The sequence below is a fragment of the Atractosteus spatula genome, chromosome 23 (assembly GCF_055471065.1).
Source record: "Atractosteus spatula isolate fAtrSpa1 chromosome 23, fAtrSpa1.hap1, whole genome shotgun sequence".
In the NCBI taxonomy this organism is placed as follows: domain Eukaryota; kingdom Metazoa; phylum Chordata; class Actinopteri; order Semionotiformes; family Lepisosteidae; genus Atractosteus; species Atractosteus spatula.
This window is the reverse complement of record NC_142728.1, coordinates 1,184,313-1,198,785: the sequence shown is the minus strand read 5'-3', so window position 1 is coordinate 1,198,785 and position 14,473 is coordinate 1,184,313. Positions and strand designations below refer to the sequence as shown.

Sequence of the window (14,473 nt, the reverse complement as noted above, 5' to 3'; positions counted from 1 at the left end):
TCCCTCCTTCTCAGCCCGAAGTGCTTGTGGCTCCGTTCATCCGATCTCCTGCTTAACCCCCACCCTCCCGTTCCATCTCCCGAAATTAAGAAATTAATGAGAGATAGATTCTTTACAGACAGCCCCTGCAATGTTTACCACTGATTAAATTATAATGCAGGCCCAGCTGTATTATTTATAAGCCAATTAGAGGAAGTGTTGCTTGATTTGATGGGATGCGGACACACAAAATACATTTAACTAATAGAGAGCAAGAGAGTACCGAGACAGAGAGAGGGAGAACGAGAGTAAGCAGGGGGAGGCCGTGGCTGATGACTGCCCAGAACTCTCTAGGATTATGTGGCTAATTGCTCTACTTTATCTGCCCGTCACGGATAGCCATGCATATTTCATTGTTCTCAAAGACTTCGATTGTTTGCACTCGTGTAGAGGCTGTAACAAGCAGACTCCTGGCCAAACTGGAGTGTAGTTAAAGACTGGCTGTGGAGGTGGTGGGAGAGGTGGGTGGGAGGGGAGAGGTGAGGGGTACTGGGCAACAGCTCAGGCAATACTGAGCATGCAGGACCTGGGAGAGATCAAAGCGGAGGAAACGCAGGGAATGCACAGGGTCAGAGTTACAGAAACTGTTCACTCCCTGATGGTATTTTATCTCCGCTTATGTTACATGTGTAGCGCATTCTCAGTGTCAGCTCATTGCCGTTATGAGGTGAACTCCTGAACGGTCAAAATGTCAAGGAGTTATGGGCTGAACAAAAACATAACATTATATAATCTTACACAGCTCATACAGCACCTCAATTAGAATATGCAAATACAGTCTTGGGGGAAGCATTCTGACACACGTCCTACAAAATCAGGACATTCCAAACCGGATTTAATTTAACCGGAGATAATTTGATCATTGTGAACACAATGGTAATTGAGTACAAGACCCAAACCAGCTAAGTACCGAAACCTGTGCAGCTCATATTCTTTTGTTGTCCTTTCAAACACACGGTATAGTAATGAATCTGCACTGACTGCACGTTGAAGCACATATGTATTTAAACAACACAGCTCCTAATTCTCTGCTCCTTTAACAAGGCAGTGCGAAGAGAAAGACAATCCTTCCAGGTTTACTGGCTCAGTCCTCCCTGTCCCCACCGACCCCAGCATCATCACTTGTCCCTCTGGCACCCTGACATTTCTGCTCAGGCTCTGGAAGCTCTCCCAGTCTGAAAGTAAAGGTGTCATTAGGAAATGACTCGCACGATATCTTGCAAGGGCAGAGAGATTAAGCCTGAATCTTTTGGACCAATCAGAGCTCAGAGAGTTATATCACCGAATGATTGATCAGCTTGTGAAAGGGGATCAGACAGGTATGCAAAGAAGGAAACAAGAGCAACGGCATCTTTAATTATCTGATGGGAGTTTAGCTGAAGCGCTGTTTTCTTTTTTCTTTCATAGGATCAAGTGGCAGCTTTTCCATAACAAAGGGGCTCCTGCTCCAACTACCTGTTTAATTTATATTATTCAAAACCACATTCAAAGCCTCTGCGTGCAGTCAAAAGAAATCCTTATCATAGGGAGAAAACGTATTTTTAATAAAACCGTGTTTTTGGAAGCACAGGGTTATAGGATGAGGAGTACAGACCACCTGCTGAGAAGAAGCCCATTTCAGAAAGACGGGCTTGGAAAGCTGAACACCAGGGTACCAGTCTTAAAAACATATGACTTCTTTTATTGCTTTATTCTTTTGAATATCAGACTGTGTTATTCCATGCAAATTCAAATTTCCATGCTGGTTGTAAATCGTACCAAGGAGTGCCCTTTAGTTTCATTATTCACAATGTATTCTTACACAGTCCATGGGTCACGCCAATCTAAAACCCACATGGATGAACCTCAGCCGACAGCTTCCAGTGCGACAATACCAGGGCCTTAGTATGGCCATGGTTATTGTGGCCACACGAGATTCATCTGCCCAAGGTGTGTTTCTCTCCCTAGCCTGGAGAAGAGTGCAGGCTAGGGTAGCTCTCCTTCTGTTCCCAGTAATCCCCACAAACACCCGCCTCGCAACCCAGGCCGGCGTCGCACTCTGACAACATCAACAGTAACGCCACTGGAAGTAACACCCAATATTTTTAGTCTTAAGAATATAGGAAACATTAAAAATGTGGGGAGGACACAGCTGGAGGTGAGGCAATACCAGCTGGTCTGATTTAAGAGTTCAGGACTGGGTCCAGAGTAAAACCGTACTGTGTAAAACTGCCGAAGAGGCATCTGAATTGTAAGAAACACAGATCTTTTTTCCGAGAAAAATCTGGATCTTCAGAACTATATATTATTGTTATTGTCTGAGCATGTTATATTAAACACTACACTTCACATACAGTAACTCGGCTCCACAGCACTGGGACTGACTTCATTCCTTAGGCTGCTAAGCCACTGTCAGAAACTCCGTAGCTCTTAGGCCTGTTCCACAGAAATCAGCCATGTCTATGGATAAAGTGTACTTGAAATCAGGGAGAAGCACATGGTCGAGAGCCACTGCGTGTCGAGAAAAACTCGGACTCGGTGAGCTGACAACCTTCCACTCGTTTAAGCAAGTAAAACCAGCAACTCTCCATTTTTAACGACTGGGGATAATAGCTTCTTTTGTGTGAAGAATATGAAAGGCATACAATTAGGCAAGTTACGGAGGCCTTTGGAGTGGATAAAGGGATCTTTGCTGACAGCTATGCATGCCAGCTCCGCATTGTGCCCCTGAAGCATGCCCCATTAAATCAGATGTGCTGGCACACCTCCGTGTCATTGACTTATTTATCTGTTTTAAAGTCCAAGTAACTAGATAGCTGTTAATTAATAAAGCTGTCAGGTAAATAGCTGCCACCCGACCATCAGTAACATTATCTCTCTATTGTTTAGTGCAAACCGACCACAGGCCTCCGGCTCAATTAAGCTAATGCTATGCAAATGAGGTCTCCCGCCATTAGCGCCACACTGGGGGATGTTAATGGTATAATTGGGCCTTTCTGGAGGGCAATTAGACTTGATTTCTGCTATTAGTTCTACATTTCTAATTATTGTTAATAAAATAAAATAAGGAGTTTTAGGGTCACACACAACACCAAATGGGATGAGTGACCATCTAGGTTACAGGTACGCTTAAAGCAAGGTAGATTACAAAATACACTAAGGGAAAATATTGCAAAAAACAACAGCATCCACACGTAATAGAACTTATTAAACTTAAAGTTCTGAATGACATCTAAACCTTGATCTAGGGTTTTAAAATCATTGTATTTGAGGCCTATCTACAGAAAATGGTTTCACACTGGCCGACTTTGCAAAATGGCATTTTTCTTTCCAAATATTTCCCTTGGCCATTCACTAGACACTACTGCTTCTTTGCTATTCCACAATGAAAATGCCCAAAACCTCTCCAAAACATTCTGTCTTGATGTGACTCTGTGTTATTAGAGCAGTGAAGCCGAGCCAATCCCAGACACAGATCGAACTCACACCCTTTCAATATTAATGTGGCTACGCTCACCACTGCATGATTCAGCTGGCACTATTGATTTTTCCTGAATGATATAATGGAAGTCCTGTTTAAAGTTTGAAAGAATCACATACCAGACTGATGTCTTCAAAATCAGATGTTTTCCGCAAATATAATTGGATTTTTATCAATAATATTTCAGCCCCTGGGATGTCAGTATGTGTGCTGTATCCAGCCTCTTATGATAGCTTGGGACCTCAGCAGTTATCCTACATTCATCTGCAGAGCACACAGGTTATGCATCATGTTTGTAGTTCAAAATGTAATTTTTTTTCTGCAGCTCTGAGTTTCAAGAATAGCAATGAAAAAATCTGCTTATTATGCAAGCCAGCCACTATTTGGAGAACCTGAGCTCTCAAGTTGATAGGCATAGCAAGGAAGTATGACGAGTTCTTAAATAATCAGATTCTCCAATGTGCATTACATTAGAACTCATAACTGGCTGGGGATTTGAGCCTCACATTTTGTAATTTCTTGTGCACCATGAAGCTTCTGGTCAATCCAGTTCTTTATGTCTCTCCAAAGAGCACAGGCAACATAAGAAGGACGTTATGTGAGCTTAGCCTGTAAGTGTGTTTTAAGCCCAGGCCTTAGAGGAGTGAGAAGGGTGAATCTGAAAAGCCTACCAAGTCACTGTGCTTCCCCTTTCCTAGTCTCATTAACCCCTTCAGTAAAAAGTGTGCAATTTATATCTGTGGTGATGAGTGAGGATAAGTCACCATGTCAGACCCTCCCACATACGAAAGCAACATCTAAGTCAGAGGTTTAACCGAGCAGGAGTGTCCGGAGACATACTACCCTGGCGCGCTGCTTACCGTGTAAGATGAGACACGGGACTGGTGGAAGGCAGGAGGTAAAAGCTTCGAGTCTGCGAAACGTACGGCGCTTACTGTGTCCAAAACTCCCAAATGTGAGGCGATCAAAAAATGAAATAGGAACTGACTGACGACGATTAACATTACCATTGTAAAACACATGCTTGCCATTGGACAAAAGGTGAAAAACCATCATTACAAAAACAAGGCAAAACATAAGTGGCAGAAAATGTGTGCAATACATATCAACAGCTAGTAGTAGTAAAATCTGGTAATTAATTTATGAATAGGTCCCTGAAGTGGGTCCTGTAGCTCTTGCTAATAATGGACAGAGTGTAAAATTTAGGGTGAGAAAATATAAAAGTCCCTGAGCAATAACAGCCTGGGACAAATAACATTATATCACCAGCAAACCCATTTCACCGATGTCCTCACCCCAATTTCCACCCAGCTGAGCCGACGCATCGCCTCGTCCATAACCAGTGCTCCAGATAATCTTAGTGTGATCAGATCTCATTGGAGCTCATACAGTTTAGGGTAATCTGAGCCAGCGATCTGACTCTACCTGTACTCAGGTATTTGGGATAATTGCAGCCCGGTGCGGCTCAGGTGATAATGTAGATCCGCAGAGTTAAGCCGAAGATTCTCCCCTCCCCGCCCTGTGGTCCAGCTCCTCATCACTGCGCTATATGAATATTCTCCTGCACGCATAACAAACTCCCTGTAAATGGCAGCTCGGAGGGTCGCTGGCATTCCTTTAGCTGGAGTAATGAGGACTAATCCCCAGCTCACACCACCCTGTTTAAACAGCTCCTGGCTGAGCCTTCCAGTAATGGAGTAATTAACCCCCTGTGCCCTCTCCTGCTCACGACAGTCTCCAGCTCTCCTCTGACAGGCACATCGCTTCTATCTCTCCAATCCACAGAGAGTACCACACAGAGAACAACTCTCCAGTACCACCTACGAGCAGCACTCCGCCTGGCTGCTCCTCTCAGTCAGCTCCTCCACCCGACAGGCACTACCCCAGGACCATTAACAGAACCTAATTACAGTCTTGATCATGGTACACACTTGACAAGACCTTTAATATAGATGATCCTCTGTCTTCAGCCATAACTAGTACGCATGTTTTTACTGATCCAAATACAGATCAATGACTCTAAATTCTAAGAATGAAACATGTACTAAAATTAAAATCCAATGAATGTCGTTGAACCAGAGGCACGTTTTACACAAAGGTTTGGGAGAGTTGGAACAAGTACTTGGCCTTATTATTCCCGATAATGACTGCTGTTTGGATATTTTGTCAGCCTTTGGTAACTTCTGCCTAAATCCCAAGAAAATAGCATCCAGAATTTAAAAAAAGACAGTGATGACATTTTTCCATACTCTTGGGTTTTAAATATTTTTTTCTGTATTCATTCCCCAGTGGTCCTCTTACAAGACATACTAAAATTATAAAGAAAATAAGCCCTGATCACTGTGTTAATGTCTTCTCTCCCTCGTTTTCTTCCTGACAGAAAGGCCTGAAGAGTAGCTCTTTGAAAGGGTGAATTGAGGAAAATTCTGGTTCTCTGATAAAACAGTTTTCTTACCATTATTATTTGCTATTGCTGCTGTTTTTGTGTGTGTTTTTCTTGTAAGTACACCTCAGCATTCCCACTGGATCTTAATTCCATATTTACCAAGAAACCAATTAAAGCTGGCACAGGATCATCAGACTGCTTTTCTAGTTTAATTCCCCAGGTTCACATTGTGGCTGCAGGAGTGTCCTTCTCTATCAGACACTTTATGCTGTGAATAAACTGCCTGTAGCCATCTACATATTTAAAAAAAAAGAAAAAAGATGTTGGTTTTCCTTTAATCTGATGCTGGGTACATCCTCTAACGAGTTAAAGATTGGGAACAGTTGCAAAAGGATCTATCTGCGACTGATGTTTCACATTTCTAGAGAAAGCAAAACTTTAAGAGCAATAGCACTGTAACGATAACCAAAGATTTGCCGAACTTGAGAAAAGGATTTTGTTTGAATACAGAATGCATGACCAAAATGACACCTCTGTTAACATATCAATTGTAGCAGAGCTTGTCTCACTGTTCCTCTGTGCCCTTGAAAAAGGTCTATTAAATGTAACTCGGTAATCAAGTGAAGTTACCATCAAGCAGTGTATTTTACTGCTTTTGCATTTTCTGTTCTTATTGCAAATGTCATAAAGGCAGCCTAGAAGAACTTCTCTATGAGGGGCAACACTTACAGCAGTGCCAGTTGATTACTTTTGTGCTATTCCTGCTGTGGATAAAAGTGTTTTGTGCATAACCGTGGCTAACAATTCCTATGTCATGCATTTCAATGATCAGATTGCTTGATTTTAATCCATTTCAACAGCAGTCTACCCTTTATAAAATATGTCTGTGCCATCCTGGACATCCATCTTGCTTAACTGGTTCACATGTACATACCAGCACTACATTGTTTAATAGCAGTGGGCTATATATGTTTTTAGACTTTATTGTAATAATCTACAGGAATATACGTTATGAAATTGTATTATAAGGAATTTCATATAGGAGTGGAACTTTTTTTAATCCTCACAGATTAAAGAGCTACTCAAAGATTTGCATGGACCTAATCAAAATCATTCATGGTGATATTTCCTTAGAAGACTGCCATTCAATCAAGGTAGATATTTACAACATGGCAAAAGATACGGACACTTTTCTGATATATAGTGCTTTTCGAGGAATATATCCTATCCAGAGTTTTGAAATGGCACAGTCTCAAATGTCTTTAGTCAGCCAGTTGTGATTACTTGTTAGTCACAATCATCCAAGGAGAAATGTAATATTAATTTGTAAGGTCTTATCCTCAAACTCAAGAATAGGCGACCGTATCCATAAACTATGTGACTTTTCCACGTGGATGCAGAGTTCGCAGGCACCTGTTCGGGACAAAGCCGGCCTCGTGCAGCTTCTCGGCCTGTTCCAAGTCGCGGGGGAATCCATGGAGGATCCAGCCGCGGGTGGTACAGTCCAGCCGGCTGAGCCGCTCCGTCAGGATCTTCACAACCACACTGTCGGGCACTGGAAACCAGAGGGGCACGCTGTCAGTACAGGTGACTGAAATGGAATGACACTGATTCCAAACTCCTGCCTAAAGCCCCACTGAAAAAGAACAAGCAAAGAGCTGCTCAAACCCAAAGACGTACAGTACTTTGAGCACAGGCTCATGATAGTGAGAATAAGACCGTATACACGTGGGGCGTTCAGAACCATCTGATTGGTTTCACTGAAGAAATGTCTGCAGAAATCAAGTCTCCTAAATTAAAAAAATAATAATTTTAGTGTAAATTGCTATACACACTCCATGCAACTCAGTTGCCTTTCCTTAGAAAAATGTACAGCATGTAGAGAACTTAGGGTGTCTGCGACTATCTGTTACTATTGGGTGAAGAGAGATGGTTTAGGAATGGGTCGAGTCTCTTGCCTGAAGGACCTCAAACAGTCCTCAGGCACCGGTTTGACACCCCTCATTACCACTGATACCACATCATGCTGCCTTGCTACCGGAAATGTCAAACTCCGTCAAGTGCTGCCCTTTGTGGGACACACATGCTGTATGCTTTCACACAGACTAAAAATAAATCTACGCAAGGGTTATTACCACCTCCATCGCCATCTAGTGGCGAACTGACGATAAGACTTAAATTATAAGATCATTTAAAAGGCAAACTATCTGCTTTGAATAACATGGTAGCACACAAGTCAACAAATTTCCCAGCAAGTTCTTTCTCTGCTTAACACTACAGTGCATCTGCATCTTTGGTCTGAATGATACAATGCATCAGAGGTGAATACAAAGTGGAGTACTTCTTTGAGGTCTTAAGGCACTGGTTGAAGAAATAAAAATTCAATTAATGGCAGATTGTGTGAGCAGACAAACCTGTTATTTTGATTTTGGCTTAACACCTAAGACAGATACGAGAAATATAAAGAACAAACAGCGATGAATTTAAACTCGACAAGCAAATATACAGGCAAGGAAGCACAGGAACAGCCTACTTCAGATCTATAGGTGGATTGGCTTGTCTGGTTATGCGTTTATCATCTTAGCTGCTGCACTGTAAAGGAAAGGGCTCAAAAGCACAGCTGTCTTAACAGTAATAAAATGAGAGGAAAGGGGCTGAAGAGAACAGCTCACAGATGAGCTCAGAAGGAATAATGCAGAGATTCAGAACTAAATCACCTGACATGAACACCAGCCAGATATAAGCGAACAGAGCCACAAGTTTTGTTTAGACATACCTTTGCTTTATTTTTCAAATTATGTCTAGTTATCAAGAACTCGGGGCACTAAACTAACAATGCTGGAATTTTGTGTTATAAGAATTTATTATAGACATTTCCTGGTGCCTATGTAACACAGGAATACACAACTCATGCGGAATACAAAAGCAGCCATCTCCAACCTTACAGGCAAAGTAAGTGAATTGTTTATGTTAATGAAAATGTCATAAAGAGGATGTGAAACTGCACTTCTTTAAAGAGGGGAAATTGAAACGAAAGAAAGGCGAGAGAAAGAGAAAGAGAAAGGAATTTATTTTCAATAAGGAAAGTGAGCTGCACCCAGGGGGTCCCTGAAGCTTGTGAAAAATTAAAGTCGACGGATTCAAACTGTCCAATTTCCACTTCAAAAGAGCTGGGGCTTCCTGCTCCTGGAGAAACTGCTTCAAACGCCGAGCAGCACTGGAAAAGGGTTTTCTGCCCCCCTCTTTTAGAACACTATTTTTTTTATTTCCTTAATAATCCTGGTCTCTAATTCCCTTAAGCACTGTACTGGTTACACTAGCCGCCGTCTCTCCCTTGCCTAATTATACCCTTGTGAGTCTATTAATCAACTTGTAAATTATTTAAGGCGGAGAGCTTCTCTGCCTGCAGCTTGCACTGACACTGGGAGAGAGAGAGAGAGAGGGAGGGAGGGAGAGGGAGAGAGAGAGAGCGAGAGGGAGAGAAGGGTCTGCAAACACTACTAGTAGCTCCCCCAGGACCACCGAGCTCCAGCATTCAGACAAGGCAGAGCTCCAGAACCTTGTTTTTATGCATAAGTTTCGATGCAAACTCAAATGAGACAAACTGGAATTCGTGCAAGTGTATTTAAATGAAATAAAGATTCGTTCTTATTTTAGGAACGGAGTTTTAGGATTTCGACACGTTTGACACTTGTCAAGACATTCCACAGTTAAAGTATTTTGTTTTTAGCATTCTAAATCTCAGTGCTGTTTAATTCATGGGGTCTAACTACACTTCGGTTAGGAGGCATTCAGCCCTGTTAACAATTTCAATCTCAGTGAGTATCTGTGTTAAAAGTAGAGCAAGAAAAAAAACTAAAGGAGAGATCATTATTATTTTTGTAAGGCAGGTAATTCCTACTGGATTAGCTTTCCACTTGCCGTAATATTGGGACACGGTGCCTTGACTGTAATAACATTTCAAGAAAGGTAGGAATACTTCAAAATCAAACAGGGCCTCATTTAAATGTCCCCTCCAGAGTCTACCGGACAGAAACTGTTGAAAGTGAAGACTTCTCCTTGCTCATGCTACTAGCCTGCCACAACCTCAGCGCTACGGTAATGTTGACAGTCAGTACGAACGGGGCTGGGGGGCCCTTCAGGTGTTCATTGCAGAGGTTTTCTGCGCACTTCTCATTAGACTTGAACTCAGCATGCATCGCCGACAAATCCTTGCACACACCGCAGAGCCACTGGTCTCGGTGGGATGTTTATTAAATTAATAAAAACTTGCTTAAGGCAAGTGGCACAGCGGCAGCCCCTCTGTGCCTCGGTGATTGGCACCCACAACCGCACGCGGTCTCTGAAGTGGGCGCATTTCCTTAACTAACTGGTCGTGACTGAGACCTGCAGTCAGAGATGCCACTTCCAAATGAGGCAGATTACAGATCACAGCCGACAGGTCTGGGAGGTACGGCAGCTCCAATCTAGGCAGGAAGAAGCAGAACTGGGAGGACAGCAAATGGCTGGAGCGTTGTGGCAACAGGGTGCGACAATCCGGACCCCAGTCTGGAGCTCACGCAAAGCAGAGGCAACATGGGGTAGTGGCTAGGAGGGTATGAGACTCCAGTGCCTTCAGCTAAGGTACACTAAGACAGTGGGAAGGATGGCTAGACCTGAAGGACTGGGTGCAGGTTCGAAACAGAGCGAATATGAGGAAGTGAGTGCATTCTAGCGGTCAGAGCTGAGAGGAAAAAGGAGTCTTGTCCATGTAAGAGTGTTCATGGAGAAGAGGCTTTGTTTCATTAAAAAAAAAACTATAAGGCAGCGCAATCTTGTACCTAGAGAAACTACATGTTAGAAGTAGAGGTTTGCTTTAGCATTACAGCTATGTGACTTTCCAGATATCATCTCTACAAAAAAGTTGTGCCATTACAAAACTTCACACCCCAGACGCTCTAGATACTTACTAGGGAGAATTGCGTTAGAAGCAAAAAGAATTTTTTTTCCTTTAACCCAAAAAAAAAAACCCAAACGCACACACGTCAGTAGTACAAAAAAGATTTGTTTAAAAAATAAACAAAACAAAAACAAACAAACACAAACAAAACAAAGAAAAAAAAACTCTAGACTTGTGAATCTCATAGGGAAGACTTGACAAAGTAATTTGCATGTACTGTAAACTGAGACGAGGAATTGTCATCACCCTCAGATTAAATGGAAAAATGCGAAAGGATTTGATTTTCATGTGCAAATTGCAGCCACACCGAAGCTGTTCATTATTATTTCATCAAGATGGAGACTCAGTCACATGCTCCCATCCCAATGGACACTTAAAGATTTTGACCCCCTGTGACGCTGTTTACATTTCGACTGTGATGTTAAAAGCACCAAACTGCTGGAAAATGGGGCACCGAAGAATGCAGGCTCACTCCAAGGAATAGCTGTACACCAGTTGTGACCAGCAACATTAGTGTTCTTTGCATTAATTGCTTGTAAACTGAAAGCTTCACTGCTTGCCTGCTTTCAAGTAAAATATTACAGTGAATTATTGGGGTTCTGAAGCACTTTAAGGCCAAGGGAATTACGAATTATTTCAAATAGGATAACTGTGGCATTCAGGAACACAGTACTTCCCTTTCGAGCACATCTGCTTTTAAAGCACACACTGGAACTGAGCTCTTCGGTAGATTCATGACAAAGACAATAAGATAAAGTTCTGAGCCTAAAATAGAAACTCTAGAGGCCTTTGCTGTTGCAGTCACTAATTGTCCGTGTTGAGTGTAAATAAACAGCCCAGTCACAATTTGCTTGACTACATTGTGCTTATTGGTGGGATGGCTTTTCCAGACCATTATTAATGTTGAAAAAAATACAAAGGGATTGTTTTGACAACAGTGAACATCTTCCATCTACACTCATAAATGTCTTTTGGTTCAGTGTATGGTAGGGTTAAGGTTTTCTGTTTTCATCATTTAAGATTAAAATCTGCCTGCACAAAACAAAGCTTTAAAATGAGGGAAAAACGCAATTCAGAATGACTTGGCTGCCTGAACACACTGGTAAAAAGTCAGATTAGTGTGGGTCATAATTAACATGACCATCTTGAGAATATATGCACATTTCACACAACAACCAAGGAACAAAAACATTTGCTCAATGCACATGTCCACGTGCAGAAATATACCATCTCATTTATTATTTCACTGAAGCTGTGTTTTTAATCATCCCCACTTCTTGTTATATCCAAAAGACAAATTTTGCCTATTAAAGAGATCAGAAGAAAACAATACTGTTAAACCTGTGAAAAGTAAAGTGTTCCCAAAAAGTCATTTTCTATAGGAGACAAAGCCATAAGCTACACAGAAACCTAAAAATCTAAAGTAACAAATAACAGCCCCAGACAAAAAAATTGAGTGAGTGTTATTAGAAAAAGAATAGAAGATAAAGACTCTTTGCTGGGAAAAAAAAGCAGATAATAAAGATGCTGTTAAAAACTGGACTGTCTCCCGGGGTAAGATCGTTTTTTGAGCTTTTGGCCTACTGAACAAGCATGGAGAACAAAAGTGAAATACGAATGGACTGAAAACTGTGAGGGTTAGATCTTTCTGAAGACTTTATTTAGGGCCATGTAATCATCACAAACACTTGTGAAATCGAGCTAATGCAAAATAAATTAGCGCTTTCAATTGAGAAATTAATATGATTTTTCTACCAGTACGTACTGGGGAGGACTCAATATACTGTACATTGAGAGAGCGTATGCAGGCTATTATATACAGAGTTATATCGGATAAATGTTGGCATATTAAACACCTGTGGCCTTGTGTTGCTCAGAACTGACCAATTTTCTCTACTCCTTACTGGTACACACACTTTTCTCAGAGGCATCTCCCAGGAGTGCAATGCTCCAGTCAGACATGACTGTACCTTGCTGTCCAGATTCCAGGTATGTTTTAATGAGTTCTCCAAGACTCGTTCCGTCTGCAACCGCTGACTTCAGAACCTGCCCACAGCAAACTACCAGGGAAAAAAGAGAAAACGCATATTAAAGTTTAAATAAACGGAATGCGCAATGTAACCTTTCAACTGCAAAGGTAAACAGAATAAAATAAGATCCTGAACTTGTTAGCCGAGAGTGGGGCGAGTATTACAACTGATACTTGGAGCAGCAGCACACAAAAAAAAATAAAATAAAGAGAATAGCACATTTTATCCACCACCCCAACAAGAAAAGAATTTAACTGAAAATAAATATTAAAAATGTAAGAATGAACCACTAGTGCAAGACTGTAAGGAATCTCCAGAGCTGCGAGAGGTGAACACGGTGACTCTTGTTGAGTAACCTTTCCCCTGCTTGCCCTCAAATCCTCTCCCCGGTTTTTTTGCCTGTTTTTTTTTCTGACATCTACATGGGCTGTGCCCTGTCGGTATCAGATCTGGAGTCCTGAGCTGACAACGGAGCCTTTCAATGCATTAAGGCTCCATAGTTAAAGGCACTGTATTCTCTGATCTTACAGGCTCTGGTCTATTCTGTACTACCACCGATATCTGTGCCGCCAATTTTATTTTTTTATGTGTACTTCATGTCGCTGCGTAATCTGTGGCACTCTTCTGGGACAGAGTGGGAAGTGGTCAGGATGCTCTCAGAAACAAATCTGACAAAGTTACAAATAAAAAACAAACAGGAAGGAGTCGAGAAAACAGAAACCGGCGAACCAACCCGATGGTTTACCTTCATATTTTCAGACACAAAAAAAGACAAACTGAAAGTCGTAAGAAAAAGAGACATTTGAATGAAGATTCTTGATAAAAGTGAAATTTTCAACATTTGCCTAAACCTGAAAGCTGAAGGTTTGATACATGGCGCTTATGTTGCTGGATACTCCACATTTTGTTTTGTATAAAAAGAAAGCGAAGCAGATTAAACGTTTGATGTGCTCAGTTTCTCAAATCTGGGAGCCAGGGAGGAAGGTTCTGGCAAATCAATCCAGAGCAATGAGGAAGTTATGTGCTGGTTACAGCTGTTGCTTATGGTGAAACTCAAGATGGAAAAAAAAAGCAGGGGTCTTGTGCAGCAACACACACACACACACACACACACACACACACACACACACACACACGCAGAAGAAGGCGAGCGGGGGAAAGGAGCTGACTGACAGCGTGGGGGAGAGATCGACGGCTGCTCGAGAGATGCTGTGATAATTGATAGATTACTGTTGACAACGTTGTACTTCTGAGCTATTATCGCTGCCTGCAGGCTCTTCCCGCTGCCGGGGGGTCCGAGAAGGACGACACGAGGAGTATGGGGGGCCGCCGAGCGGGGGCGGCTCAGGGCAAAGGTCAGCGCTGTTTAAGGAGAAAAAAAACACATAAATCAGTGTAATGAGCTAGCAAATCCACCACATACTAAGGTTTTTAATACCTCGTGTTTGAACTCCACCACCAGTACATGGTAATTACACTAACTTGTTTTTTTAAGTTTGCATCAGTTTTTTTAAGTGCAGCAATCATCTCTAAATTTTCATATGCATTGGAGGAAATACGCAAATAACTGTGTTCCTCTTGCTCTTTATTTGAAAATGACTGAGAACAGAGCATAGCTG

General features: G+C 42.0%; 1 protein-coding gene across 1 annotated transcript in view; it reads right to left on the bottom strand.

The window, feature by feature from the left end:
• ak8 (adenylate kinase 8) overlaps positions 1–14,473 on the bottom strand; it is a 39,916-nt gene that overhangs the window by 2,744 nt on the left and 22,699 nt on the right. The window contains exons 9-11 of the mRNA XM_088904650.1: positions 14,085–14,216; positions 12,795–12,884; positions 7,299–7,440 (exon numbers count right to left, since the gene is read on the bottom strand). Of these exons, the coding sequence (XP_088760776.1) occupies positions 7,299–7,440; positions 12,795–12,884; positions 14,085–14,216 (364 nt within the window). The remainder of the gene's footprint in view (positions 1–7,298; positions 7,441–12,794; positions 12,885–14,084; positions 14,217–14,473) is intronic.